Genomic DNA, 27,769 nt, shown 5'->3' on the forward strand with positions numbered 1-27,769 from the left:
ACTTTTGACATCAAAGGCGATGGGTTTAAGGAAGTGATTAAAAAGAAAAGTTCATAATTATTATTATATAGGTATTTTGTGATACTTTCACTTAAATGGGGATTAAGAAGACTGACTGGAGGGTAGCATCACCCCGCTCCCGCAAAAAATATTAGAGGTAGTTGTTAAATATGCATTTAAAAATACTCTTTTTGAAGAACAGGCGGAGTGAGACCCCTGTTTCGTCTTGACGAATCGCCACCCAAATCCCGCGAGAGATTTGAGCAGCCTGCCGAAATCTCGCGGTTTTCCGAAAATACGTGAGAGGGACTGCATTCACCAAAGTAAGGTGATTTTTTTTACTTGAATTGACCAAATAACACGATATAACTCGTGATTTGAATTAGGTCATGTTTGTAACCGCCACCGGACTTATTAGGGAGAATTAGATTGCAAGTGTGATGGAGATATGTGGAACGTTACGTCCATGCTAATGACACTAGCATGCTTTGCTAGGCTGGGTGCTAGCTTATATTAGCCACTCAGGGTACGTTTAAGAAACTCTCGCAAAGTGTTTTACTTTTTTGGTTGTTGCTGTTTATCCAGGGCTCCGTCATGTCTGATAGCGAAGACAGTGACTTCTCGGACAACCAGAGCGACCGCAGCAGCGACGGGGAGGCCGAGGAAGTGGAGGAGAATGAGGTATGCTAACCGCTAGCTAGACGTGGTAACCGCGCTATTAACGTAAACACAGCGGCTCAGTGAGTCTGCCACTGCCAGTAACTGATCCGGGTCCACTGGAGCCTTTGTAGCCCATTAAAGCTGTATCACGGAATTTATTTATGACGTGTAAAACTGCATATGTCCGGATTAAATGGTCTGTGGTAATAGCAAAGACATGTGTTTAGTTGGTATGTGTGATACGATCACTTTTTGGCACAACACCTGTCTTTAGGTGGATAAACACAACACACACGTTGTTCCTGTGACGACGATATAGTCAGGTTCAGATCCGGGAATTCAGGGGGAACGTAAGGCTAGGGAACATTAATTGAATTGCTCAAAGAAGGGTTTATTGATGTTAAAACTTGTTTGACTTTTAAGAACAACTGGACATTTTAACATCCAGAACGTGCTGGTTAGTGGAAGATCTAGAGGTGTTTAGTGTAAAGATTGTATTGAGGGATGAAACAATTAGTCGATTAATCAATTAATAAATTAATCAACGATTTTGGTGTGAGTGTGTTTTTTTTCATTATTAAAACAAATTTTCAGATTTTCTTATTGTGAACATTTCCTGGTTGCTGTGATTTAGTTTTAATGATATCTTTGTTATATGAAGCAAATAAACTTCCAAAGAAAAAATCTGAAAACTTGTTTTAATTCTTTAAAAAAAAACCACTCTTAATTGATTATCAAAATAGTTGGCGATTAATTTAGTTATTGATTATAATCGAGTAATTGTTTCAATTATACCATGTTTCCATTGGAAGCTGTACATCCTATGCTGAGAGGTCAGGAAAATCTTGAGACTTTATATGTCTCGGTCTTTCCTTTTCAGGAGGAGACGGCTAGTCCGGTGGGCAGCGACAAGGTAGCTGAGGAGGAGGGAGAGGACCTAGAGGATGAGGAAGAATATGATGAGGAAGAGGAGGAGGACGATGAAGAGCGTCCCAGGAAGAAGCCAAGACACGGAGGATTCATCCTGGATGAAGCCGGTATTTACAGAGGATCTGTCCCCCTCCTCTTTGTGTTCTCTGCTTGTCCCTGTCTGTCCTTGTCCTCCCTAGTGTCTCCGTGCTCTGCTTCCTTACCTGTTGCCTCATAGGGATGAGTAGAGCTTAAACGTGTCCATTCTTTGTCTCCTTTCTTTGCAGACGTGGATGATGAATATGAGGATGAGGAGGATCAGTGGGAGGAAGGAGCTGAAGACATCTTGGAGAAAGGTGAGAACTTGATCTGTTCATATCAGGCACAAATACCCATTAAGTAAACATAAACCAAACGTGTCTCTCTTTTTATTAAGGAAATTAAAAAAAACTGCCCAACACATATGAACAGGCTTGTGGTTTTATTTATATGCTGTAAATCTTATTTAAAATGTTTATCAGATTGTAACATTATGGGTAAATAAATGAATCAGTGTGACTGACTGTTGCATCACCGTTAGTTCATCGAAATAGGATCAGAATCATGGCGTTCTGCATGTGAGCACTCAATCTAAACTTAAACAATATTTATGAAGTTGGACTGCATTGATTTAGATGTTTTTACATCAATAAGTAAAAAAACGTGTTGACATGTTAAACTGGTGCAATGTGTTTTCTGACTGAACTCTCTCTGTCTTATTGGTGTTCCTTTCTGTCATGCATGTCCTCTTCAGTTAACGGTAATTCTCTTGCTCTGATGCCTTTGTTTATATCTATGTGTTGATGAAGCAGATGGAACACCAGTTTCTTCCATCTGATAAAGTCCATGTCCCAGAATGTATTAACCCCCACCTCATCCAAGCACAGCTGTATGTGTAAATGTGTATCTTAATGGGAGGAAGCACAGAGGGCAAATCCATTTTTGGCTTTTTGAACAGCAACACCTCAATATGATTATTGAACGTTTTAACACCTTATTCTGGATTTAAGGAATAGTTTAGTTTTTTTTTTTAAAAGTGTGGTTGTATGAGATACTTATAGTCGGTGTGTTACTTGCAAGTGAGTGTACGCTCAGTGAATACGCCAACAGGGTCCAGGGAACCCTGATTTTTGCTGCATAACAAAAAGCTCACCCATGACAGATTTTACTTGGTAAGCCTTTTGTTAAGTGGCTAAAATTCTGTACATTTTTCCCTGTTGTCCTCACTGGCAGCCACGTTATCACTGAGCTTGCACCTGCCAACCCCCTGCTGCTTCTCAGCACTGGGAGATCAGAGTGCAGTCACCTTTATATAACATACTGACTATGTATCAGTACATCAAAAAATTTAGGCACACAAACAACAAAAGATGGTTTCAGGTTGTAACACACACACTCAAAGTATATGTGAAGTGTGACTCTGTATCCAGATGCGCACTAATATTTCAGCTGCTTAGTTTTAATCCTGATCTGTGATAAGTGATTCCACCTTCAGAGAACCAAGTGTGATCATTTGCCTGACTTGCGGCCTAGTAGCAGACCTGTCACATTTATTTATTTATTTATTTATTCATTCATTCATTCATTCATTCATTCATTCATACATACTAATGAATGTGGTCAAAGCTTTACATGTTGCACATGGTAACGTACAACCTCACCACAGGTGGCAATGCAGTAGAAACAAAACAAGCAGTTACAGTCTCGCCGTTTAGCTCTGCAATGTGTCGACAAACCAACTTTACTATAGCAAGCCAACGGGGGTGACACAGGTGTTTTGGTCCTCTCGTAAGATCATTATTGAGCATAATGTCCTTGATTGACTAGGAAGTGAAGCCTCCTCTTTGTGGCTCTTCAAAATAAAGGCAGGCTAGAGAGCTTTTCTAAGCCACACACATGAAGTGGTAACAGTTTCCCCATTCATGATTATCCTGATAATGAAATCCATCAACATATTGTTGCTCAAATTAATGAGGGAAGAGGGAGATTACAGTGAGATAATATCGGAGAAAATGACATTAAGAGATGCTCCATCCACATTCAATACATAGATTGTATGCACTTTGTACTCTATTTTGTTAATAAATAGGGAAATACTGCATTCACATTTTCTTGACTTAGACATATATTATTTTCTTGGAATATATTGATTATCACAGAATCGTTGAATCATGATTTTATGGCACGTATCGTGAGGTAGCCTGTGATTCCCACCCGTGGTGGCGTTTTATTTCTACTCCACTTACTCCATTAACATTGAACCTTTCATTGGCCTCATGCTTCTATATGCTCTGCAGTCACATTAATGTGTTTGTTTCTGTTGTTTTTTTTCTCCCATCATGGTTTATGTCGCTGCTGTGTGACTCTGCTCCTTTGTGACGTGTCTGGCTCCTACTGCTACTCTTCCTTCATCTGTCCTGCGGCTCCCTCCTTCAACTTTTCTTCTCTTCTCTTGGTCTCTCTCTTTCTCTTCCTCTGCTCGCTGCTGACCTTTTCACCTCCTCCCTCTTTCTGACTTGATCTTTTTCTCTATCCACTTTTTCCCCCCTGCATTTATCCCTCCTCCCTTCTCTTTGATGCTTCCTCATTTCCTTTTCTTTTTCTACTTTGTCCGTACCCTCTTACCTTCTTCTTCTACGCCGATTGACCACGAGCAGAGGAGGCTGAAGGTAAATCTACTTTTTTTTTTCTTTAACAGTCACAATCATTTACTTTTTAATTTTGATATCCTCAGTAAAGGAATCGTTTAACATTTATTGAATTGTATTTGCATGAGTTAATGACACAGTGCTGACTACTCTAGGAGTGTCCCTGGGGTGTATCAAACCATTGATTTGATATAAAATTGACCTCTTTTCTCTCCTGTTAAGTGTCAAACATCGACCATGTGGTTTTGGACGAGGATCACTCTGGATCCAGGCGGCTGCAGAACCTCTGGAGGTAACAGACAATTATTTGTTGCATACATGACAAGTATAACAGATAATATAATGTTAACGGTACACCAAGATTCACAGAATGAAAAAATGAAAGCCCTGGGTTGATGATGTTTTTGCAGGGATATTTTGAACCTTGTTCTTTTTCGTATGTGGTCAATAAACACAAGTTTATCTCCATCAGCTGAACAGCTCATGTTCTTACTGGAGTTAATGGAAAACAGACTCCAGGCGCATTTCTTTGTGAAGATACTTTCTAAACATTCTAAACTTCTAAACTTTGCTCATATTATTTCTTTCACAGATCTTTGATTAAATGTATTTTTGTGTGTCATTGTCCAACTGTATGTGTGTGTTTTGATGTGTTACAGAGACTCCAGAGAGGAGGCTCTGGGTGAATATTACATGAGGAAATATGCCAAGTCCTCAGGAGGAGAGCAGTGAGTAAATTTCTTTTCCAAGTTATTCTCGACAATCAGTTTTTAATTTAATCTATTTCTGAAGGCTTTTCATTTTGATGTTTTCTCGCAACTGCAGAACGTTACCCGGATTTTCAGAATAATAATGTTAACTGTTGCTTCTCTTCCTCTGTGGTGCACAGTCACTCTGGAGGCTCTGAGGAACTGTCGGATGACATCACACAGCAGCAGCTGCTTCCTGGTGTCAAGTATGTAAAAAGAAACAAGCATTCACCAATCAACATCTAGATCAGTAAAGTGCTTTAATGTTAAAATGTGTTTGTTGCCATCAGGGATCCAAACCTGTGGACAGTGAAGTGTAAGGTGTGTAACCTTTATACACACGCACATACACACACTCATACAGTTACACACAGCTCATAAGAAATTTAACATAAAAACCAGCTAGTGTTGATTTAAAAGAATATTATTTATTTACACTGCAATATTGCACAAAACCAAAAGATGTGAGACAAGACTACAACATGAGAGAAACAGAACTGTCTTTAAAACAGAGCTTATCTAACTTAATGAAAAATAAATTAGAAATAAAAGCTTCAGTAGCTACACTACTCTCAGAAAAATACATCAAAACAACACTCATAAATACCTGGAGTGTCTTAACATAAAAATCCTCTGATGTGTACAAAACAAAATCAGTTTTGAACTGCAAACTTTTACCCCAAAATGTGTGGAAAAACTCCAGAACCATCAAAAACAGAGTGCCCTAGAATAAAAACACTGACTCATTTTCTGTTAGACAAAGGCAAAGTGTAATGGTACACATGATAATCAAAAGTCTGTCACCACCACAGACACCACCGCTGAACTTCTATAGCTTGAGCTTGAGGAACAAACAAGGTGATTCAGGTGTCTTGGTGGAGAGACACATGTGGAGGCAGCAGGGAGGAGTAACACATCCCTGGTTTAGAATACCGAGTCACACAGGTTAATTGGCACAGAGTCGGGCATTCAGCCGCAGCACACACACACACACACACACACACATGTTTTTACTCAGATAAACACACAGACACACTTACTTCACTTCAGTTAGAAAATACACACATGTCTTGACCTTGTATTTTCTGCCTTGACAGATTGGAGAAGAGCGAGCGACAGCCATTGCATTGATGAGGAAGTTCATCGCCTACCAGTTCACTGACACAGTAAGCAACTGTTACCTGTTTTATTACATTTTATGACATGTTTAATTACTTTCATGCAGACCCCACGAAGATGTGACACTGACAATGTTCGCTTCTGTCTTTCGGATTAAAATGTTTTAACATGCTTTATTCAAGCTGTTGGTCGGTTGTTTACTGTCACTGGCTGGGTCATTGTGTTTACTCTTGTGATTTCAATGCTGATGATTCAGCGGCCAATGATGTGAAAAGATTAGGGTCGTAATGGATAAAGTATATGTGTGGAAACTTTGAGGCTTCCTGCTTTTATAATCAGATTACTCATCACACCCCCCACAGCCACTGCAGATTAAATCCGTGGTCGCCCCCGATCATGTTAAAGGCTACATCTACGTGGAGTCGTACAAACAGACGCATGTCAAGTCAGCCATCGAGGGCATCGGGAACCTGAGAATGGGCTTCTGGAACCAGCAGATGGTTCCCATCAAAGAAATGACAGATGTCCTCAAGGTCGTCAAAGAGGTCACCAACCTGAAGCCCAAGTCCTGGGTGCGACTGAAGAGAGGCCTGTACAGGGACGACATCGCTCAGGTACCAACTAACACCACCAATCCATAGAAACATTTTATATGTTTTACAGCTAAGTTAATTTAAACACGTTCAGCTTTTGTTTGATTTCATGGGTTTCATGCTTTCTTTCTCTTCAGGTTGATTATGTGGAGCTGAGTCAGAACACAATCTCCCTGAAGATGATCCCTCGAATAGACCTGGACCGAATCAAGGCCAAGATGAGTCTGGTACAGCAAACTCTCACTCACGCTTATCTTGCCTCCCAATCAAATGATAACGAGGATTCAAAGGCTTTATTGTCATGTGCAAAAACAACAAATTGCAAAGAAATTTGTCTTACTGCCCGATCACTAACAAACTCAACTTATAAAAAGGATTAGAAAAAAATCTTCTTCCAACCACATCTCTTTATTAAATTACGATGAAGATGTGAAGCTCCAAAGTAGCCATTCTGATTTATTCTTATAACTTTTGTTGTTTGGGTTAATCAAAGTACTTTTTTTTTTACAGTGAAACTTTAGTGGAAGAGGAGAAGAAAAAGCCTGGAGAATAGTAGTAGATGCTTACTCCCTTACATAGCAATTGCCCAGCAGGAACCAATTATATAAATTCTATACATGATATAGTGTGTGTTTCACAGTTGACTGAGACTGAAAAAACTGAAACTGTGCATGTCTTTGTACTCTAGAAAGATTGGTTCTCAAAGAAGAAGTACAAGAGGCCTGCTCAGAGGCTGTTTGACGCTGAGAAGATCAGGTACACACAAAATTGAATTGAATTGAAGTGGTTGGTTAGTGTGACTTCATAATCAACATAAACTTTCCCAGGAACAGGTGTTGCATGTTTCTATTTTAGATATAGTGTCAAATACATGACACGTCATCCACACTAATACACATTACTGTTTCGATTGGTTATTTTGAAAAGTGATGATGATGGTGATTTGATTCGTAGGTCCCTGGGCGGGGAGGTCAGCCATGATGGAGACTTCATGATCTTCGAGGGGAACCGTTACAGCCGCAAAGGATTCTTGTTTAAAAGTTTTGCCATGTCTGCTGTGGTGAGAATGACGGATCTGGTCTATGGTTACATCCTTAAACTGATGAGTGAAACATATCACATTTTTCATTTATTTATTTATTGCATCAGATCACAGATGGTGTGAAGCCCACTCTGTCTGAGCTGGAGAAGTTTGAAGACCAGCCTGAAGGAATCGACCTGGAGGTTGTCACAGAGTCAGGTATGCCATGTTATCAAAAGGTGAGCTGACGAATAATGGTCAAGCTGAAGATGATCAGAACCTAGTGATGTTTCAAACTTCTATTCGCGTTCAGTCCATGTGTATACTATCACTCTTCATGAGTGTCAGTTTTTTATCAAGTCTAAAGGTGAAATTTGTGTTTCACACTTACAGGTAAGGAGCGTGAACACAACCTGCAAGCTGGTGACAATGTGGAGGTGTGTGAGGGAGAGTTGATCAACCTACAGGGAAAAATCCTGAGTGTGGACGGCAACAAGATCACCATCATGCCCAAACATGAAGACCTTAAGGTATTCACACACTCTCACACTTAAAACACACAGATAATGGCTGAAAAGTTCTTTGTGGGACCGAAAATGTATGCCAAATCTGAAACGTCCCTGAAAATCTTTGAAATGATGGATCCAAACTGGGTCGCGAGGCACACACCTGACCAGATCTTCTGATAACTTTAACCAGTTAATCTTTAATGGCAAATTATCAAAACCAAGAGTGTTGTGACTCAGACAAACCTCACCCACATTATTTTTTCTTATCTTCTACTCAAACACCCACCCACACAAGCCTAACGATCAAATTTCTGTGTGCCTGTACACGTGCAAAGGTATTTCCACATGAAGCCCTATGTTGTGTTCATTCATTCTAAATTTAGATTGGTCCAACTAAAGAAAAAATCCTCAAGCCAAGGCCCAGAACATCATAATGTCTAATAGAGGGTTATTTGGGGGGGGGTTCAGTGTCTGAAATCAGTCAACAGCTGACTTTCATATGAAAGAAAGTTTCATTAATTGATCTTGTCATTATTTTTAGTTTTCATTTTGAACTTTACACATATATTACATTAGATTATCATTTGGGGCCACACGATTGGTGTAGTGGTTAGCACTCTTGCCTTTGCAGCAAGAAGACCTGGGTTCCGCCTGGAACAAGGTCCTTTCTGCATGGAGTTTGCATGTTCTCCCTGTGTGTGTGTGTGGGGGGGGGGGGTTTCTCCGGGTTCTCCGGCTTCCTCCCACAGTCCAAAAACATGCAATATGGGGATTAGGTAAATTGGTCACTCTAGATTGACCATAGGTGTGAATGTGAGAGTGAATGGTTGTTTCTTGTCTCTATGTGTGGCCCTGCGATGGACTGGTGCACTGTCCAGGGTGTACCCCACCTATCGCCCTATGTCAGCTGAGATTGGCACAGCATCCCCCGTGACTGTCCGGTGGAGGTAGATAATGGATGGATGAATTATCATTTGAATATGTGAAAAGTGGAATGAAATGCTTAATTGTCAGAAGAAAAAGTGTAAATGAAACTTTTCCTTTCGGAATCTGCAATGTGAATTTACTTTTCTTTGATTTGTCAGTTTCTTTTGTTCCTCCTCTCATCTGCCTGTGTGTGCAACTCACACCACTGTTTAGTTATTGGCCCTAAAGGCTCTAAAAGTGAGTAATAGTTTATAGGACCAGGTCTGGATAGGATGGCTTCTGTGTTTGGATCTGCACAGTTTAGTTACATCTGGTGTATAACTGAAGATGACAGGTTTATAATGAATTAAAAAAGCTTTCTGTCTAACCAGGACCTCAAAACAAACTCCTTATTAAAGCACCAAAGCTGAACATACTCGTCTCACTTGTCTCTCTCCTCCTCTGTGTGTGTTTTGATGCAGGACCCTCTGGAGTTCCCAGCTCACGAGTTGCGTAAATACTTCCGTATGGGCGACCATGTTAAGGTGATCGCTGGGCGTTACGAAGGAGACACCGGTCTCATCGTCAGAGTGGAAGAAAACTTTGTCATACTCTTCTCTGACCTCACCATGCACGAGGTAAATTTTCACATCATGTGATGAGACTGGCAATTTACTCAGATGTGTCACGGCAACGTAACAAGGCAGAATCAAAACCGTGCAGACTCCTGCAAGTATTTCTCACCACTGGGAAAAAAAGCATATTTATGTGTGTGCGCACAGTTGAAGGTGTTACCCAGAGACCTGCAGCTTTGCTCGGAGACGGCGTCTGGCGTCGATGCTGGGGGACAGCATGAGTGGGGAGAGCTGGTTCAACTTGACCCACAGACAGTTGGAGTCATTGTCCGTTTGGAGAGAGAGACATTCCAAGTAAGAGTCTCATCGGGGATGTAAAGGGCAGCAAGTCACAGGTCAGCAGACACTGAAAGTAGAAGTGAATGTTAATTGAATGATATGCGTGTCCCACAGGTGTTGAACATGCACGGGAAGGTGCTAACAGTGCGTCACCAGGCAGTGAACCGTAGGAAAGACAACCGCTTTGCTGTTGCGCTCGACTCGGAGCAGAACAACATCCATGTCAAGGACATTGTGAAGGTCATCGACGGGCCGCACTCTGTAAGGACACTGCTCATTGATCTGATAATGTTCTGTTAAGGCAGAAGACGGCTTGTCTGATGTCACCTGTTCCTGCTCATTTTTGCCAAGAAAGCACTCTAATGTGTGATAATGTGTCTCTGCTGCAGGGCCGCGAAGGCGAAATTCGACACCTGTTCCGAGGCTTTGCCTTCCTTCACTGCAAGAAGCTGGTGGAGAACGGAGGCATGTTTGTCTGCAAGACGCGACATCTGGTGTTAGCGGGTGGATCCAAGGTATGCATCTGATTGGCTGATTGATTTGTAAATCTGGACTTTTATTGGCCACAGGGTTATCACTTTTGTGCATGAGGACACAGACAGTTTAGACTTCTGTCCCTGTTTTTCGGCAGTAATCAGCAGTGTTTGGAATAACGCCGTTTAAAAGAACGGCGTTAGGTAACGGCGTTATTTTTTCAGTAACGGGGTAATCTAACTAATTACTCTTCCCGTCGTTACAACGCCGTTAACGTTACTGGACGTAAAATGCGGTGCGTTACTATGCATTAATTGAATAAACTGTGTAATCCCAACGCACCCCTGGCTCACAGCTAGTGAGGAGGCGGGTTAATAACGAGGTAAGCGATTATGATTGACCAAGGCAGAGTCACGTTTCACGCATTCCAGCATACGCCCACACACACACACACACACACACACACAAACAGCTAAACAGAGAATCGATGAAGCAGCAGAGATGGCGAGTCAGGACTCCGATGTAAAGTTGGCATTTTCAAAGTGTGATAAAATCACTTCTTCAAGTTCATTGTGATCAAAGCAACTTTTTTTCTAACAGTAACACAAATAGTTACTTTCCCTGGTAATGAGTTACTTTTATTATAGAGTAATTCAGTTACTAACTCAGTTACTTTTTGGAACAAGTAGTGAGTAACTATAACTAATTACTTTTTTAAAGTAAAGTTCCCAACACTGGTAATCAGTGATATGTTGTGTTCAAATGGAAAATAAAATGCCTTGTACTAATCAGCCCTTAATGCACTTATGAACTCACTCAAATATTTAGTGTGGGCTGTAAGGATTGAGCAACCATAGAAATCTGATCTTTGCTGATCTTATTTATTTTCTCTTTCAGCCAAGAGATGTTACCAACTTCACTGTGGGAGGATTCGCTCCAATGAGTCCTCGCATCAGCAGCCCCATGCACCATGGCGGAGGAGGTAAGTGATAGAACAAAGACGTTTTTTTTCTGCTGCTTTGTTGATGTTAGATGAGCAGATAAGATTGAGCTGAGCTCAAGGTCCCAGCATCATCTTTAGTCAAGTCCCCTTTAAGAACCTTTAGAACAAGGATCCTCCTGTTATATGTCATTAAAAAAAATAATTAAAATGTTCTTTAGCCCCATATGAAGCACAGTTGTTCACTAATGGTGCTTTCAACATGGTCCTCTGTCATTGCCCTCCAGGTGCGCAGCAGAGAGGAGGAGGAGCAGGAGGAGCAGGAGCAGGAGGAGGAGGAGGAGGAGGAGGAGGAGGAGGTGGCGGCGGCGGTGGCGGCGGTGGCCCTGGAGGAGGAATGGGAAGGGGCAGAGGACGGAGAGACAATGAACTGATTGGTCAGACAGTTCGTATCTCGCAGGGTCCTTACAAAGGTAAAAATGGTGACAATTTGTGTCGTCACAAATTCATCAATCCTTGTTTGATGCTGATGAATTTTTCCTCTGTGGCCCAGGATACATTGGGGTGGTTAAGGACGCGACGGAGTCAACGGCCCGAGTGGAACTTCATTCCACTTGTCAGACCATTTCTGTGGACAGACAGCGCCTGACCACCATGTACATACTCTTCTTTCATTTTCCATACTGTGTTCATGTTTTCTCTTCACTCATTGCTTCACTTTTGATCTAAGTATTACTTACAGCTGTTACCACTTTCACTCTTGTTTGAGGTTTCCTTTTGATGTATTACCATGAGTTTCTAACACTACACTGATCCCTCCCTCCAGGGGAGCTAAGAGACACGGTGGAATGACGTCGGCACATGGACGCACGCCGATGTACGGCTCCCAGACTCCCATGTATGGCACCGGCTCCAGAACGCCAATGTACGGCTCTCAGACACCATTGAACGACGGTAAGAGGCTGATTTTACCAATTACATTATTTTGTTTTGTTGTGTCATTAGTTTCATGTGTTAAGTCACAGGTGTTTCGTTTGCTTTTATGTTCACAATGCAAACTTTTTCCATGATGCGATCAGTGAGAAGTCAATGTAAAGTTAAATATTTGAAATTGAGCATAACATTTGTATGACACTTGTGTGAGTAATGCAATTAACACAAATGATCCAGTGACCACATTCACATGAATTAACACTGCATTAAAAACAAAATCTCTGTATGTTCAGTGTGATCCCGCCATTATACATGTCAAGGTGTTGCCATGCTTTCATAATGATGTTAATGTTGATTTACATACAGTGTATCATGTATCAGAGTTGATGAAAACAACAGAATCCGCAGCTTTAAATGTTAATATCGACGTGACTGTGTTTCTGTAACAGGAAGCCGTACGCCTCACTACGGCTCTCAGACGCCGCTGCATGATGGGAGCAGAACGCCAGGTCAGAGCGGAGCCTGGGACCCCAACAACCCCAACACACCGTCCAGGTAACACAACATGAATGTTTGTCTGTTTTGAGCGCAGTTGTTCTCTTTAATTTCCTTTCATTCTTTATTAAAAGATTATCATTTTCTACAGAAATGAGGAAGAGTACGACTTTGGCTACGATGACGAGCCTTCCCCCTCCCCGCAGGGGTACGGCGGAACACCCAACCCACAGACCCCGGGTTACCCAGAAGTCCCCTCTCCGCAGGTCAACCCTCAGTACAACCCTCAAACACCTGGCACGCCTGCTATGTGAGTAATTACACAGACACACACACACACAGATGACTAAGTAAATATTCTTCATCTTTTTGTCCTTAAATCATCACAATATTGATAAAACTGTGTGTCTGTGTGTGTTTGTGTGTTGCAGGTATAACACAGAGCAGTATTCTCCCTATGCGGCCCCTTCACCGCAAGGCTCTTATCAGCCCAGCCCCAGTCCTCAGAGCTACCACCAGGTGGCGCCCTCACCAGTTGGCTACCAAAACACGCACTCGCCAGCCAGCTACCATCCGACACCCTCCCCAATGGCTTATCAGGTAGGAGATGTGTCTGTTGTAAATGGGAAGGAGGAAACCTGACTTAAATCAGTATTTCAGTATGTGTCTGAATAAAACAGATGGGTCTTTTGTCAATGTTGGCTGTGTCTTGTTCAGAGCTCAGGCTCGATACTGAAGTGACAGAGCCTCAGCATAACAAGTTCTAGAGGTTGTCAGTCAGTGCTGCATTCAGCAATACACCGACACAGGCAGGGACATGCATAATGAAAACATGGTTGCCCTCTGGGACACCAGAATACACTGATTTTAACAAAAAGTTCACCCTGTAAAATCTACACCTACTTACATCTATGATATATGAATATACGTTTATCACACTTTTCACCATTAGACAGACTTTTCCAAAAAGAATATATGGATGTACTATATACAGTCGTCAGAAAGTTAATAGACTCTGCTTTTGACAGAAATCCTCTCTGATTTTGATGTGGAACAGTGCTATGTTTTGTTACACTTTAGTGAGAATTTCTTGAATTCCTCTCTCCACAGGCCAGTCCCAGCCCCAGTCCTGTGGGTTACAGTCCCATGACACCTGGAGCGCCCTCTCCTGGAGGCTATAACCCTCACACCCCAGGCTCTAACATTGAGCAGGGCGGCAGCGACTGGGTGACCACAGACATCCTGGTCCGAGTGAAGGACTCCTTCATGGACCTGATGGGACAGACGGGTGTCATTAGAAGTGTTACGGTACGGAAAACACAGATTTATACAACCATATGAAATCTATGATTTTGACAATTAACTAATTAGATAGATAGATAGATAGATACTTTATTCATCTCACAGAGAAATTCACATTATTGTAAACGACCCAATTCTGACAGTTCCCCTCCATAGCTTCATGTTTTAAAGTTTAAGGATTCAAGACCTGACAATAGAGAGACCCAAAAGGTACATGGATTTCATATAGAATATATATAGGAAATGTTAAACATTCACTTGGACTCATGAATTGACTGTTATGATTTGAGTGTCAAAGGTCACGGTGGCTCATAAAACACATTCTTGGCTTCTTGAACATGAAAGCACCTTGTTAGTCATTAAGAGCATGTTTTATGAGTCTGGAATCAAACGCAGTGAAGAATGAAATGAAAGTATGAATAATAGTATGAGTATGAATAACACTGTTTTGTGTGTGTGTGTGTGTGTATTTGCAGGGAGGGATGTGTTCAGTGTTCATGCAGGAGTCGGAGAAGGTGGTCAGTATCAGCAGTGATCACCTAGAGCCTGTCACACCAACCAAGAACAACAAGGTAACAGTCACTAACAAGAAGTTGTTCCCAGTTTAGGAAAAAATGGATAAGTTACCTATTTATTTGAGAGTCTGCAGTGTTGATGACTATTGTTTAAGTTATCCTTTAGGTTATTGTAGGAGATATTGACACAGTCTTACATAAAGCTGACTGCAGTTTACACCTTTGCCTAGAACCTTTCGTTAGCCAAACACATCAGACGTGTTTAATTTTCACCAAACCTCAACCTAGCCCCAACGCCCAGGAGACCAGCAGCCCCTCTGTCCCCTAATGCTAAAAATGTTTAGTTATTATAGACTAACACTGGCCTTTGTTATTGCCAAAATCAGTTTTTCCCGGTGTGTTTTCACTCTGTCTCATGCAGTGACAGTACCTCATACAACCATGCTTCAAAAACCTGAACTATCACTTTAACGTTGCAATTACTGTCCCTGTGTGTGCAGGTTAAGGTGATTCTTGGAGAGGACCGCGAGGCAACAGGTATCTTGTTGAGCATTGACGGAGATGATGGTATTGTTCGCATGGAGCTGGACGACCAGCTGAAGATCCTCAACCTGAGGTTCCTGGGACGCCTGGAGCACTGAGATGCTTCTGAATGAGTGAGACAGAGACAGAGAAAGACAGTGGGACACACGCAGAGTGCAGTGGAAGTACGGAAAAAAACACAAACTTTGTTGCAGAGCTGATGAAAATTTTTATTTTTTTCAACTTTAAAGAAGTCACACACATACACGCTGCACAACACAAAAATCTCTCCTCTGTTTTTTGTTGGTTTTTTATTTTTTAATTAGTATCACTGTTTCTTATTAGTGCTCTGAGTCTGTTTTTAGATCATTGTTGTTTTGTTTATCCTGGAGTGGGACAGTTTAAAACAACAAAAACACATCCATGTATCGTCAATAAAGTGTGAACCAGTCAATCCATATTTCTGCTTTTGCTTTTGTAGCAACGCGGCTCTTTCACGTGTCATGCAGTCGTGTTTTCGTGTCGACAGAGAATGCGATATTTTAAGAAAACGATGACGTCATATTCCCAGCTCTCCCTTGCGCTGTCATTCATTGTCTTGTGTTTGGAGATTTTTTGACAGTTTTATCAAATACTGTCAATGAAAAGTAACTAAAAGTCAGTCTGAAAAGACCCTAGATATCACTAGAACACGTCCTGAAATAAATGGAGGAGAAAACAACCTATTTTTACTTGAATAAACAAAAACAGACCAGTGATTGTTCCACACACGGTCGGCTGCACTGAACATCCACAGCTCGTCTGTGACTGTTTGTGTGTCCGACTCTCCGCCCACAGTAAATACAGTTGGGTGGATCTCGCTCGTGCGGCATAATTGTACATTTCCTTCTTAAAGTATTTAGGTTTATGACAGAAAGTGTGTAGATGTGTCACTAGTCGCTAAATATGCACATGGAAATGGCATGAAATGTCAACAGACAGACGTTATTTCCCTTTCTTTCCTTTTAACTTTTTTCTGAAAACGGCAAAGAAAAAGTTTGCGTTTACGTTTCTTGCTGTTTCTGTCTGGACGTGGCCTCAGAAATACAGGCATCACAGCCTGCAATTGCAACCACAGTTAATAACAGTTAAAATAACAGTAGGGGGCAGTACAGCCCTTTGTCACAATGTTGTTCAATTATAAGTTTCCTATGAGTGTTTTTTATTTACAAACTTCTAAATCATTTTGAGTGGTGTGCCCCCTGGTGGAACACTCCAGTAATGTGCACAGCAAGTGCTTGAGTTTGCCACAGTGAGAGAAACTTTTGAGACCAAGAAATGAGAAGTATGTGTTTGATATATCACAAGTGTAAGATACAGGAAGTAACATTTTTAGGACGTTGAGTTTCGCTGCAGCAAACCAGTCAGAACGTAAACACACGTGAACCACATCCATATTCACTTCCTCTTTACAGCTGTGACACCTTGAAACCATAGGTCTAGTTGGAGTTCCTCATCCCTTTTTAACACACTTGCTTACTCATGCTACAGCCTAGAAACTGTATGTAGACACAGTGCTTTATACATTTATTCGACCACCACTCAAAACCACAGCTGCTCTAAATGAACGGCATTGATAATGATCAAAATCATTTTTTATGCATGTTAATACACCAGTATATAGAAGGACTTTGACTCAAATTTGGGTGAATTCAGTTTGTTATTTGCCAAATAAATAACACAGATAACTGGATTTAAGATTGTGGCTGATCAGTATATGTTTATTTGTTTAATTATTTTAAAAAGCAGTGCATTGAATTATCCCTCAGTAGCAGTAGGTGTTATCTGCAGCAGTCACTGCTGTGGTTCCCCTGTCAGTCACACGGCTGCTGTGGCTGCTTGTAGTTTATGGGGAAGTAGTAGAACGGGAGCTGAGGAGGACAGGGATGTCCGGGAGATGGGATCCATCCCGGGCTAGCACCAGCACCAGTGCCATGGTCCTTTTCTGTGTCGTCATGGCAGCCGAGGGTCAGGTTTTGAGCCAAAGGAACTTTCACCTGAAACCACACCTCTCTCTCCTGAGGTAGAGACAGAAGAATAGAGGTGAGACACAGTCACCGCTTTAAACAAGATATTTTTTTCTTCATCACTGTTGTACGTCTACTTTTTCCAATAAATTCTAAATTCTAATGTCACTGGTGTTATGGTGTGATGGAGAATTGGGGCCAAACTGAAGACGTTTTTTTTTTCCAATCTTTTGAGAATAAAGTCATAATTATTTTCTTCAAGCAAAGATGATCTGGTTACATCTGTGTTGTTTTGCTGTTTTATAATAATTATAATATTCCATTTCATTATTTAATGATACAACAATCCAATAATATATATTTTTTCACACTGTTATGATGAAATAGGACTCTTTTTCTTGTAATATGACTTTTTCCTCTTATAACATGACTTTTTCTCATATAACTTTTTTCTTGCAATATTATGACTTAATTCTCGTCATATTACAACCTTTTTTTTTCCTAATATTATGAAAAAGGAATTTATATTTTCTCTATAGTTTGGCCCTGATAGTACTCATATACTCGTATAAAGTCATATTATGGACAGTGGGATTTGGCTCATTTAACATAATGAGCACTTTGCACAGCATCCATTCACATTATCACAGGTGTAAACATTAAAACGAATGGTGGCTGAGTTCCATGAATCCAAGAATAAAGCAGCTTATAAAACATGATGAAAAGCTTCGGGACACAGTGTCTGAAAACCCATGCACTCAAGTGTTTGTGGGTTCAAAAGAGAGTTTTTTTCCCACGTTTACATCTGCTCCTGAATCTCACAGGCTCAGAGCCTGCACCACGTGAAGATTAGAGTCACTATTTCACTTAAAATACTAGAACGGTGATGGAAGAACTGACCTTACTGTCAGTCACACACTGTATCTCGTGTATTTTGCCCAGATGTGGAGCGAGGATACTCTGCACCTCTTCAACCTGTGCACACAAACACAAAGAGAGGAAGCAAATCTTATACTCACTGTTAATCAAACAACACACAGTATGAAGGAGATAATTTAGGATCTTTGAACAGGGAATGATAGATTATAGCCACTGAACAAAAAACTCAACAAATAAAAATCTATGTCATTCTAACAGTTTGTTATCTTCACAATATGTTTGCCAGTTATCTCATCGTTAAACAACCTTTTCCATATAGTTGTTAATCCACTGCTGCCTCCATCAGTTCAAATGTCTTATTATGGCTCCTCGGGTCACACCGTGAAACAGTGGCTTACATTGTTGCCTCACAGCAAGAAGGTCACCAGTTTGAATTGTGTGTGTGTGTGTGTGTGTGTGGGTGTGGGTGGGTTAATTGGGCACTGTAAATTGACCATAGGTGTGAAGGTGAGAGTGAATGGTTGTTGGTCCTTACATGCTGGCCCTTCGATGGACCTCGAATAGACTCATTTTAAATGATAACACAGTGAATGTGTTGTTACCTTGTACGGTCGCTCGCAGGATGGAACGATGCCGCCGTCCTCCAGAATTCTGCACGACAGACAAACATTAAAGTTTACTTTGAAAGTCTTAACGCTACATTTCATTCACCAGACCAAACCCTTTGTTTGGTCCAGTTTTTGTTACGCAGACAACTTCAAAAGCCTGTGTGAGGATGAGGCTATTTAAATGGTTAGTTTGCATGTGTGTGTGTCGCTTACTTGTAGATATTGAACCGTCCTCGTAGTTTGAGGCAGATCTGAAAGTATCTGTGAGGAGAGTTCATGCCTTCGACACAGCCTGCACACACTCCGTGTTTCTTCCACTCGTCTCTCCTGCGCCACACAAACAAAGATGTTTACACTTGTCAGTGTATCAAGTCCTATCTGCTAACAAAGTAATAACCAGTCGTTTCGTCACCCACAACAATCTAAACTCTTATTTTGAAGCCTTGTGACTTGTGATTTGTATTACAATTTAGAGTTTTTGCAACCGACGTCTGCTGTGACCTACTGGACGATACCAGCTGTCACTCACACTGGTGTCGTCTCTTTTCCTCTAAATAGTGACGTAATTTATAAAACTGAAGTTGTGTGCAGAAGAGGAAAACCTGAAACTAGCAAATATGGAACTCCTCAGAAAGATGTTAACTAAGGTTGCCCCCTGGTGGCTACTTAATATATTTTTACTTCTGGGTTGACCTCATCAGAAGAATTCGATACGATTTTTATACACATTTTATGTTGTAAGGAGCAGGATTTATAACCTATACAGTAACCAGCCACCAGGGGGTGATCAAGATGGTTTGTCTTTGGTTTTAGGAGCTAATGTGTCGTCCGTTTTTGTTTTAGGTTCATGGCAGAGACCAAGAAGTTTATTATTCCCGGTGGAGCCGACGGTTCCTGATCAGCTGACAGATATTGATTTGATGTCTCGCACCAGAAGTGGAAGCTGCTTTTGGTTTTCACGAAGGACGGCCATTGTTCATTCAGCTCCGCCTCCAGCTCCTGGATCACACAACAAACACTGTTTAGTCAGAGTTCAGCCTCAGAAGGAGGCGTCACGTGAGGGTCACAGGTCAACTGTGCCTCACCTGGACATCAGAGTGAAACATTGGCCAGCAGCTGCAGCAGTGTTTGGCTCGAACAGGCCTGCACACACACACACACACACGCACACACACAGAGGAGCAGCCAGTCAAATCAGACACAAAGGTAAGTTTCTCGAGTCTGGCTCTGAAAACACCAAGTGATGAATAATCGTTTCTGTTCACCCTGAGTTGAAATGCTGACTAAAAACAATTTTGTCCAAAATTAAAAAGAATATAATCCATCAAACTGCAGTGTGAAACACTCCCAAACAAAGGACATGAGAGAAGGAGAATCTATAGACAATCAAAAAGCATGTTTTTCATTCATGTGGAGACAGAGACAGGTGATGTCCGGTGTTAGAGGCACATCTTTGATTTGTGACATGTTTGGACACTAAAAGGAATTCTGACAGAACTCACAGTTCTAACTAACTAACAACGTTTTTATAATTGTTGTTCGGCAAAACTTAAAAAAGTTGTGCAACATTTTCAAGCAAACAGTTTCAGTTACCTCCAAAGTAACCATACACTGTCCTACAGGCCGGCTCTTTTCTTTCTATTAAACCAGGGTTCCCACAGGTCCTTGTAATCCTTGAAAGTTTGTGAATGAAAAAATTCGGCAAAAATTCGGGGCCCTTTAAAGATTTTCGTCCTAAATAGAAATGGGTCTTTGAAAGTGCTTGAATTTTGTGCAAGAAAGAAGTTAAGTTGATATCCAAGCAAATGTCTCCCTTATTTGTTTTACGCCGCCACCTACTGTTTCATGCCCTGCGTTGCTTGATTTACGTAGACTAGCCTACGCAGAACAAACGTCCATGGTCCAGTCCTAATTACTAGCGGTGTTGTGGACACTGTCCACTGTCTCTCTCCACGTGAGTTCCATGCAGAACAATGAGTGAGTAAAGTTAAGCGAGCGAGCACATTAGGATGTGATGCCTGGGATCTCTGTCTCACCAAAGGACATTACGAAGACTGACTTCAAGATCCCAAGGACAAATCACTGGACAAAACGGCTCTGTCATAAGCTGCGTTATATTCTGTCCTTACATTTGAGGGAATTTGCCCTGGAAAGTCCTTGAATTTGATATAAACCAAAGTGTTTTTTTTTACCACAGGCCGTGGATGGTCCAGTTGCTGATGCTCTGAGGAATCCTGCATGCTGTCTTGTTGTTCAGAGACTGAGGGGGACGACAGAAGGACACTTCATCATCAAGCAGCTGCTATGTTGAACATCAGCATACTGTATATCGTCTGGAGACAGTTACCCTTCCCTTCACACCTTTTTCTTTCCTTTCTCCTACTTCTCTTTCCTTATTTACCTCCCTACTTCTTTGTTACTTCCTGTTTTCTTTCTTGTCACCTTGTTTCCTCGCTTCTCAATATTTCTGTCCTCATATCTGCCCTTTCTTTACTTCCTCCTTCTGTCTTTAAGCACTTTAAGTTCCTTTCCTTTACTTTCTCCTTTACTTCCCTATACCTCCTCATTTCCTTCTTTTACACCCTATCTTCTTCCGTCGCTTACTCCTTTGCTTCCTTTCTAGTTCTTTTCCATACACTTATTTTCTTTCTGATCTCTTCCCAATCACTTCCCAACATGCCTCCTTTCCTTCATTCCTCTGTCCTCCCAGTCTCTTCAGCCCTCGTTTCTGCCTTCTTTCCCCCCCTCATTTCGTTCTTCTTCTGAGGAATAATAATTATATAATTGTGATTATTGTGATGACTGTAATCGTGTCCACCTGACAGAAACCTCCGGGCCATTGCAGCGTGAACAGGAGACATTTCCAGGTGCAGTATGATGTTTTGTTGTGTGGCTCTAGGTCTTGATGGCCATATTTATAGTCCTCCCAGTGTGTGGCGCTGACGAGCACCTGCAGCAGGAAGAAGCTGAGCAGCAGAGGCAGCACCGGGCTCCTCATGTCCTCAATGATCCAAACTCACTTTAAGAATCAAAAAAAGTCAGACAGTGTGTTTTTATTGTTTGATACGTTTATATTAAATATGAATATAAATATATATATATATATATTCTTTTTTTTGTCTTTCACAGTGAACACCACTTATTTAGAGATCAAGGGTGTTTTAATAATCCGTCAACTAAAAACAGGCGTCACATCCTACGTCTATGTCAAATGCAATATTTAAAAACCTCCCCAACCTCAAGAAACCTGTGTTTGAAATAATTACGTGAAGTCATTCGCAACATAGTTCTGTGTTTTGTGTAAATTTCACAAATGTAAGAAATTTCAGGACTATTTTTACGAGATTTTCTATTTTTTTTGTAAAAACAGACTCAGAAAAAAAATCTTGTGAAAACAGACCCCCAAAAAATCTTACCTGTGATGAAGTTGCTGCTGCTGCTCTGAGCTCGATGCTCTCGATGCTTCACAAACACAAACGAGGAATCCAAGTGGTCGTGCTTTCATTTGAGCTGCACATGTTTTGGGGAAGTAAAACAGTTTCCTGCTGTGACAGGTGTCACATCAGCTCAGCCAATCAAACAACAGCGCGAGTCCACTTCCTGTTACCAAAGGTAAAAATAGTAGACGTATTAACGCAGCAAGTTTGTTTTCCTCAATTAAAAATGTACAAATGAAAAATTGTAGTTTAACTTTATTTTTTAACTTGCTTTTGTTCCTTCCTGTACAATGATGTTTAAACAGCACTTTTTTTTACCATACAATAAGAAAGTTTTACGATGTTTTTGATGTGGTTTTTATGACTTTCTGATACATTTGAGGTGTCAAAAATGTCATAAGAAAATCATAGTATAATGTGTCAAAAAGTTGTAAAAACTTCTTATTATGCTGTGACAACTTTGCAACTGTGTTACTTCTTACTATTGATAATGTTTTTAGATATATATACTATGACAATTGTAATGTTCTGACACTGTTGTTATACTGAGGCGATGTTTGATGATGTTTGCATGTTTTCCTTGGTCACAATCTTAACCGTATTAGTATTATTTCTTGTGTTGGATCTGTGCTACAGATGCTGGTGAATAACAATACATTTTATTGACATTTACAGATAGAGTCCATCAGAAACACCTGTTAATTCAGGTTCAGGTGGCAGTTTGGCAGCTGTGTCCTCTGTGCTGTTTGGCCTCTGCAGGAGATCGTAGTTTGGCTCAGATTCAGATGAACTGATACTCCGTGTGTGTGCGTGTGTGTGTGTAAATGAGTGTGCGCATGTCCTTGTGAGGGTAAATCGAGGCAGCACAGCTCGGCAAACACGCTACAGACTACAGACATGAATCACCTACTGGTAACTACAGCAGTTTCCTTTCCTGTTTTGTCTGTTTGTTACTGTGAAGCATCTGGAATCTATTCAGCAAAAAAAAGAAAATGGTTCAGGAAGAGAAGAGTTTTTGTGTGTGTGTGTGTGTGTGTGTGTGTGTGTGTGTGTGAGAGTGTCAGGGTAAGTGACTGGGGCCTGATCTTTGCTCTGACCAGGGTAGATATGAGTGGCTATGTGTCATTTCAGCCTCAGTCATAGTGTATATACAGAGTCATGAAGACATATTTAGTGCCCTCACATGACCTCTAACACTCTGTCACACACACCTGTGGTTGTATGTTAATCTGACAATGCAGCTTGGCACGTACACACACACACACACTTTATGCTTCTGGAGTTACTTAAAGGGATAGTTCAGATTTATGACTGACTGTGTTGCTACACTTTTTAACCCTGTATCAGTTGTCAGATAATAATGGTAACTACAGATAAACTCTTTGACTTCATTAAACTGCACCAGCTTTATTTTCTCTGTGACGTTCTTCCATAAAACTCTGACGATGAGTTCAGGCAAACTCTGAGTTTCACAGACTCTGCTCAGTTCATTCAAGTTCAACCAAAAAGGCGTTTATGTCTATGTTTGTCTGCTCAAAGTGGAAATCACACAGCAGACTGTTTGGTAATGACGCCCCCCCCCCCCCCCAACCCGTACGTCCTCTCCACTCTGCTTCCATTGCTTGAAGTGTCAGGTTCATGCATGACCTCAGTGAACAGTTGAAAAGTCCCAGTTCACCTGAACGTAGCAGTCAGAGCAGGAAGTGGAGACCGGTGTCACCTTCATATGTGCTCAGTGTGTGAACAGTAACATAATATTAAACTGCAAACATTCAAATCATATTGTTTCTTTCCTCTCTGAAGCTGTTGTGTCGTTCCTCAGCTGTGAGGATTCAAACAAAACAAAGACATTTAAGTCAATCAGTCGAACGTTAATATTAGAATCAGTTTTGTTGGCGTCACAGTGAGACTGAAGGGACTTCAGGATATCTAGTCCATGTGAAAGTGTATGTTTGGGTGATGGATTTTCATTGTCTTTCTTTTGATGTGATGTTTGCTGTAAAACAAGAAGAGAAAACAAGCATTGACCACATCTGTCAGCTGTGAGTTACAGAAACAAGCTCAGCCTCAGAGTCACTTTCTCTTCCTCTCTGTCACATATTGTGACACCTTAACCAGAACATGTCGCCCACCTCAATGTTTGATCATTTGACCTCAACACACAGTTTGAAAGGATGAAAATGTTGTGATATTGTAAACGTTTCTGTTCCGCCATCACACGCTCACATTTAACAGATTAAAACAAAGATAACGTATGTGAAAATGGTGAAAATAGAAAAATGTATATATTAAAAAAAATCATTATACCATTAATATACATTGTATACACAAACACAATTACATATCACTTGTTATCGTTATTTAAATCCATTTTCATGTCATTAACTTATAAAAATTTTTTATATATTCAATATATAACAAATAATAATGCAGCGATATTAACTAAAAGAAGAAAAGTATTGGGCGAAAAAATTTATCAATAAATTAAAAAATACTTTTTAAATTAATTTAACTAAAGATAGAAAGTGATATGACATTACAATGTATAATTGTAATGTATAATAATTCTATAATCATACTATTATTGCTGTATATTTTCATTACACTACTTACGTAAATGTTATGTTTGTGTGGTCATTTACCAAAGATATCATGTTTCCGGAGGTTTTATTTAGAAATATTTGTTATATATTGTATATATTGATATATATATATATGTATAAATATATACATATATACACATATATATGTTTACATGTACTACACTTTATTTGAATTGTTTCCTGTTTTGGTTTTTTTTTTTATACCTGATTTGTGTCATTATTATTATTATTTTAATGTTTACTGTAACATCTTTATCTAACAATATTATTGGATAATATTGATCAAAAAAACATAGTATGAGTCACAGTCTTTATGTCTGTTTTATGTCTGTTCTCAGTTATTTCTCAGAATAAAAACCACATGTTAATGTGCTGGAAACTCATGTGTGTTCGGCAAAAAATAAGCCTGAAAACTGAATGAGCTGTGACTGCTCACTGTGAACTTCATCACGACATTTTCCATGAAAATGTGTCCAATATGTGTGTGTGTGTTTTTGTGTTTTGCAGAAAGTTCCACTTTTGGCCAGACGTGCCTTCAGCAGCTCCGCCAGACAAATGAAGAACAGAGTCCCTGAGGCCCAGAAAATCTTCCAGGTAAAATAATCCAGCTAATTTAATCCAGGTAACATGACAGATCACAGAGGGGAGGAAACGTCAACAGGGGTCAGGACCTGAGACCTGATACTAAGGTTTGGTTCTAATCACATTAAACATTAAATTGCTAAAAAAAAAAAACCTAACCCTAACCCTGAAACCTGAACCTGCATGTGTCAACAACAGCAGCTAACATCATTTACGAGTACAGAAATATTAGTTTGCATGTTCTCCATATGTGTGCGTGGCTGTTCTTTGGGTTCTCCAGTTTCCTCCCAGATTTGAGGATTAGGTAAAGTGGCCACTGACCGTAGGTGTAAGAGTGGATGGTTGTTGGTCTCTATATGTGTCCCTGTGATGACTAGCAATCTGTCCCTCATGTGGAGGATAAAGCGGTAGAAGATGGATGGATATTGATGCCAGAGTTTAGTCAGAAATGGAAGATATTGCAGCAAAATGCGTGGGTGGGATTTAGCCAGAGGGGACAACACTGTCCTTCATTTACTTTCATTTTTTTCCCATTGTCCCATTGCCCATATGAAGACACTGAGCAACACGTCATAAAGGCAAATAAGCTGATGTCACTTCCCCTGAAAAATCTGATTTGAGTCACATCAAGAGAAAAAAGTCAGATGTGAGTCACCTCAGCCTAGGAACCTGAATGAAGCCTGTGACTCAGAAGTGCCACAACTATAGGCTAAAGCCACGCCCCCTTTGCTCACTCAGACCATAGACCAGAGTGATAATGAGCCATTTCTCTATCATCATAATAATATATTATAATATATATATATATAATAATATTATATTTAGAACTATTTATCATTCCAAATCAAAACAAACACTTTTACTTGATGTGAAATATGATCATAAATATTATGATATTATTTTGGTGCCTTTTTCTCAAAAAGTTGGACTTTTTTTTTCACTTCACCAGCCCAAACTAAACCAAACACTGAGTGAGCCCCCGGGCCATTTGGCATCTGGTGTTATGACCCGTCAGCAGTAAAGTTAGCCATGTTATATTTGATTCAGGGATGGATGTGCATGTGTCCTAATATACTTTTAAATTGGCATATTTTAATAAAAACTCAACTAAATTTAAGCATTTACAAAAGATAAAAACTAATAAAAACTTTCAAATCTGCTGTAAATCTAACTCATTTGAAAAACAAAAAAGCCAAAACTTAATAAAAACTAAAACAAATGAAAAATCTATAATAACCTTGGTAGACACAGCCCATTTTTCCATGTTAATCAAAACACACTGTTAGTCACTTGAATTCAGTCATTCGTGGATTACAATAACTTTTAAAAAGGTGACCTGTGAACAATTGCTCTAACACAATATCAAAGAGTGTTTAACCTGTGCGGTTTCTATGGTTACAGGAGGACAATGGACTGCCGGTCCACCTGAAGGGAGGAACCCGTGATGTTCTTTTTTACCGAGCCACCATGACTCTGACCATCGGAGGTAACACAAACAAAACATGTGTACAGGTCAAAGTTCATGACCAGAACAGTCAAAGATCATTCTTAATTTTTGTAGATTCAAACATGAAAATGAAAAATAGATGTGAGTGTATGTCATTCATATTTAAATGTGTGTGTGTACACAGGAACCTTCTACAGTCTGTACTTGCTGTTCATGGCCGCGATGCCTCAGAAGAAACATTAGCGAGAAAAACATTGACGTTCATCGGGTTCAGTCGGTTACATGGACACATGGACAACGACACTCGAAGCATGTTTGTTGTGTACAGTAACTACAATTCATTTGATTGTTTTTAAATCGTAATCTTTATTTCATCATGTCAGTGGTGAACATGTAAAAAACATATGTAAAGGAGCATTTCCCGTCAATAAAAAAAATAAAATATATATCTGTATTCATGTTTCAAGATTTAATATTGCATTTTTTTGTCGGGGACACTGAATTTCACTGTACAGTTTTTGAGAAATTTCAAATTAAAAGCACAACAATGACATCGAAGAAATTCCCAAATTTGATTTGCAATAAAAACAATTAATTTCATAAGTTCGGAACCAGAATGGCTAGGCTATGTTCATGACATCTATGACTACCAACATACTAGAAATCAAACATCTGTCCTGTAAAAAAGTCAAAGTTTAATATGTGGTCCAAAAAAGGGCATAAAAGGCAAAGGTTAGTATGTCTTCCATAATGTGACAAAAAAGTCTTAGGTTAGTATGTCGTCCAAAATGTGACAAAAAAGTCATACTATAGCATGTCGTCCAAAATGTGACAAAAAAGTCATAGGTTAGTATGTCGTCCAAAATGTGACAAAAAAGTCATAGGTTAGTATGTCGTTCAAAATGTGACAAAAAGGTCATACTATAGCATGTCGTCCAAAATGTGACAAAAATGTCATA

The 27,769-nt window shown here is 40.2% G+C and overlaps 3 protein-coding genes across 5 annotated transcripts; 2 read left to right on the forward strand and 1 right to left on the reverse strand.

Moving 5' to 3' along the window:
• Positions 1-190: 190 nt before the first annotated feature.
• On the forward strand, positions 191-15,702 carry supt5h (SPT5 homolog, DSIF elongation factor subunit). 3 transcript variants are annotated; one of them, XM_058633590.1, is made up of 30 exons: positions 191-328; positions 586-681; positions 1,541-1,697; positions 1,857-1,925; positions 4,266-4,277; positions 4,479-4,548; positions 4,916-4,984; positions 5,146-5,211; positions 5,296-5,326; positions 6,103-6,171; positions 6,487-6,738; positions 6,855-6,944; positions 7,406-7,473; positions 7,672-7,777; positions 7,867-7,957; positions 8,132-8,268; positions 9,636-9,791; positions 9,936-10,082; positions 10,182-10,328; positions 10,457-10,582; positions 11,439-11,523; positions 11,769-11,954; positions 12,035-12,137; positions 12,308-12,435; positions 12,864-12,969; positions 13,061-13,219; positions 13,341-13,509; positions 14,020-14,217; positions 14,688-14,783; positions 15,227-15,702. In XM_058633590.1, the coding sequence occupies exons 2-30, from the start codon at positions 595-597 to the stop codon at positions 15,365-15,367; spliced, it is 3,321 nt and encodes a 1,106-aa protein (XP_058489573.1). In that variant the 5' UTR covers positions 191-328; positions 586-594; the 3' UTR covers positions 15,368-15,702. The 3 variants fall into 3 exon arrangements, with proteins under 3 accessions (XP_058489573.1, XP_058489572.1, XP_058489574.1); XM_058633589.1 differs by having other exon boundaries at positions 208-323; XM_058633591.1 differs by lacking the exon at positions 4,266-4,277 and having other exon boundaries at positions 208-323.
• Positions 15,703-16,980: 1,278 nt separating this feature from the next.
• On the reverse strand, positions 16,981-22,944 carry rnaset2l (ribonuclease T2, like). The gene is made up of 10 exons (XM_058633592.1): positions 22,874-22,944; positions 22,158-22,341; positions 21,560-21,760; positions 20,934-21,001; positions 19,827-19,884; positions 19,673-19,740; positions 18,955-19,068; positions 18,736-18,784; positions 18,155-18,229; positions 16,981-17,305 (listed from the first exon to the last, which is right to left on the reverse strand). The coding sequence occupies exons 3-10, from the start codon at positions 21,737-21,739 to the stop codon at positions 17,102-17,104; spliced, it is 816 nt and encodes a 271-aa protein (XP_058489575.1). The 5' UTR covers positions 21,740-21,760; positions 22,158-22,341; positions 22,874-22,944; the 3' UTR covers positions 16,981-17,101.
• A 31-nt stretch (positions 22,945-22,975) lies between these two features.
• On the forward strand, positions 22,976-27,256 carry LOC131462403 (cytochrome c oxidase subunit 7A2, mitochondrial). The gene is made up of 4 exons (XM_058633593.1): positions 22,976-23,090; positions 25,289-25,375; positions 26,765-26,849; positions 26,995-27,256. Exons 1-4 carry the CDS (start codon positions 23,076-23,078, stop codon positions 27,051-27,053), a joined length of 246 nt encoding a protein of 81 aa, XP_058489576.1. The 5' UTR covers positions 22,976-23,075; the 3' UTR covers positions 27,054-27,256.
• The last annotated feature ends 513 nt before the right edge of the window (positions 27,257-27,769 follow it).

This window comes from Solea solea, chromosome 7, assembly GCF_958295425.1.
Source record: "Solea solea chromosome 7, fSolSol10.1, whole genome shotgun sequence".
Lineage (NCBI taxonomy): Eukaryota > Metazoa > Chordata > Actinopteri > Pleuronectiformes > Soleidae > Solea > Solea solea.

Bases quoted from the DNA above. Each gene is read 5' to 3' on its own strand.
- supt5h (XM_058633590.1), top strand. From the start codon at position 595: ATGTCTGATAGCGAAGACAGTGACTTCTCGGACAACCAGAGCGACCGC. The intron at 6,172-6,486 runs GTAAGCAACTGT...CACCCCCCACAG, and splicing joins CCTACCAGTTCACTGACACA to CCACTGCAGATTAAATCCGT. The intron at 10,083-10,181 runs GTAAGAGTCTCA...CGTGTCCCACAG, and splicing joins TGGAGAGAGAGACATTCCAA to GTGTTGAACATGCACGGGAA.
- rnaset2l (XM_058633592.1), bottom strand. From the start codon at position 21,739: ATGAGGAGCCCGGTGCTGCCTCTGCTGCTCAGCTTCTTCCTGCTGCAG. The intron at 21,002-21,559 runs GTGGACACGATT...CGTCCCCCTCAG, and splicing joins GGCCCGGAGGTTTCTGTCAG to TCTCTGAACAACAAGACAGC. The intron at 19,069-19,672 runs GTGCGAGACATC...TGTGTGGCGCAG, and splicing joins AAAAGCAGCTTCCACTTCTG to GAGAGACGAGTGGAAGAAAC.
- LOC131462403 (XM_058633593.1), top strand. The intron at 25,376-26,764 runs GTAAAATAATCC...CTATGGTTACAG, and splicing joins AGGCCCAGAAAATCTTCCAG to GAGGACAATGGACTGCCGGT. The intron at 26,850-26,994 runs GTAACACAAACA...GTGTGTACACAG, and splicing joins CATGACTCTGACCATCGGAG to GAACCTTCTACAGTCTGTAC.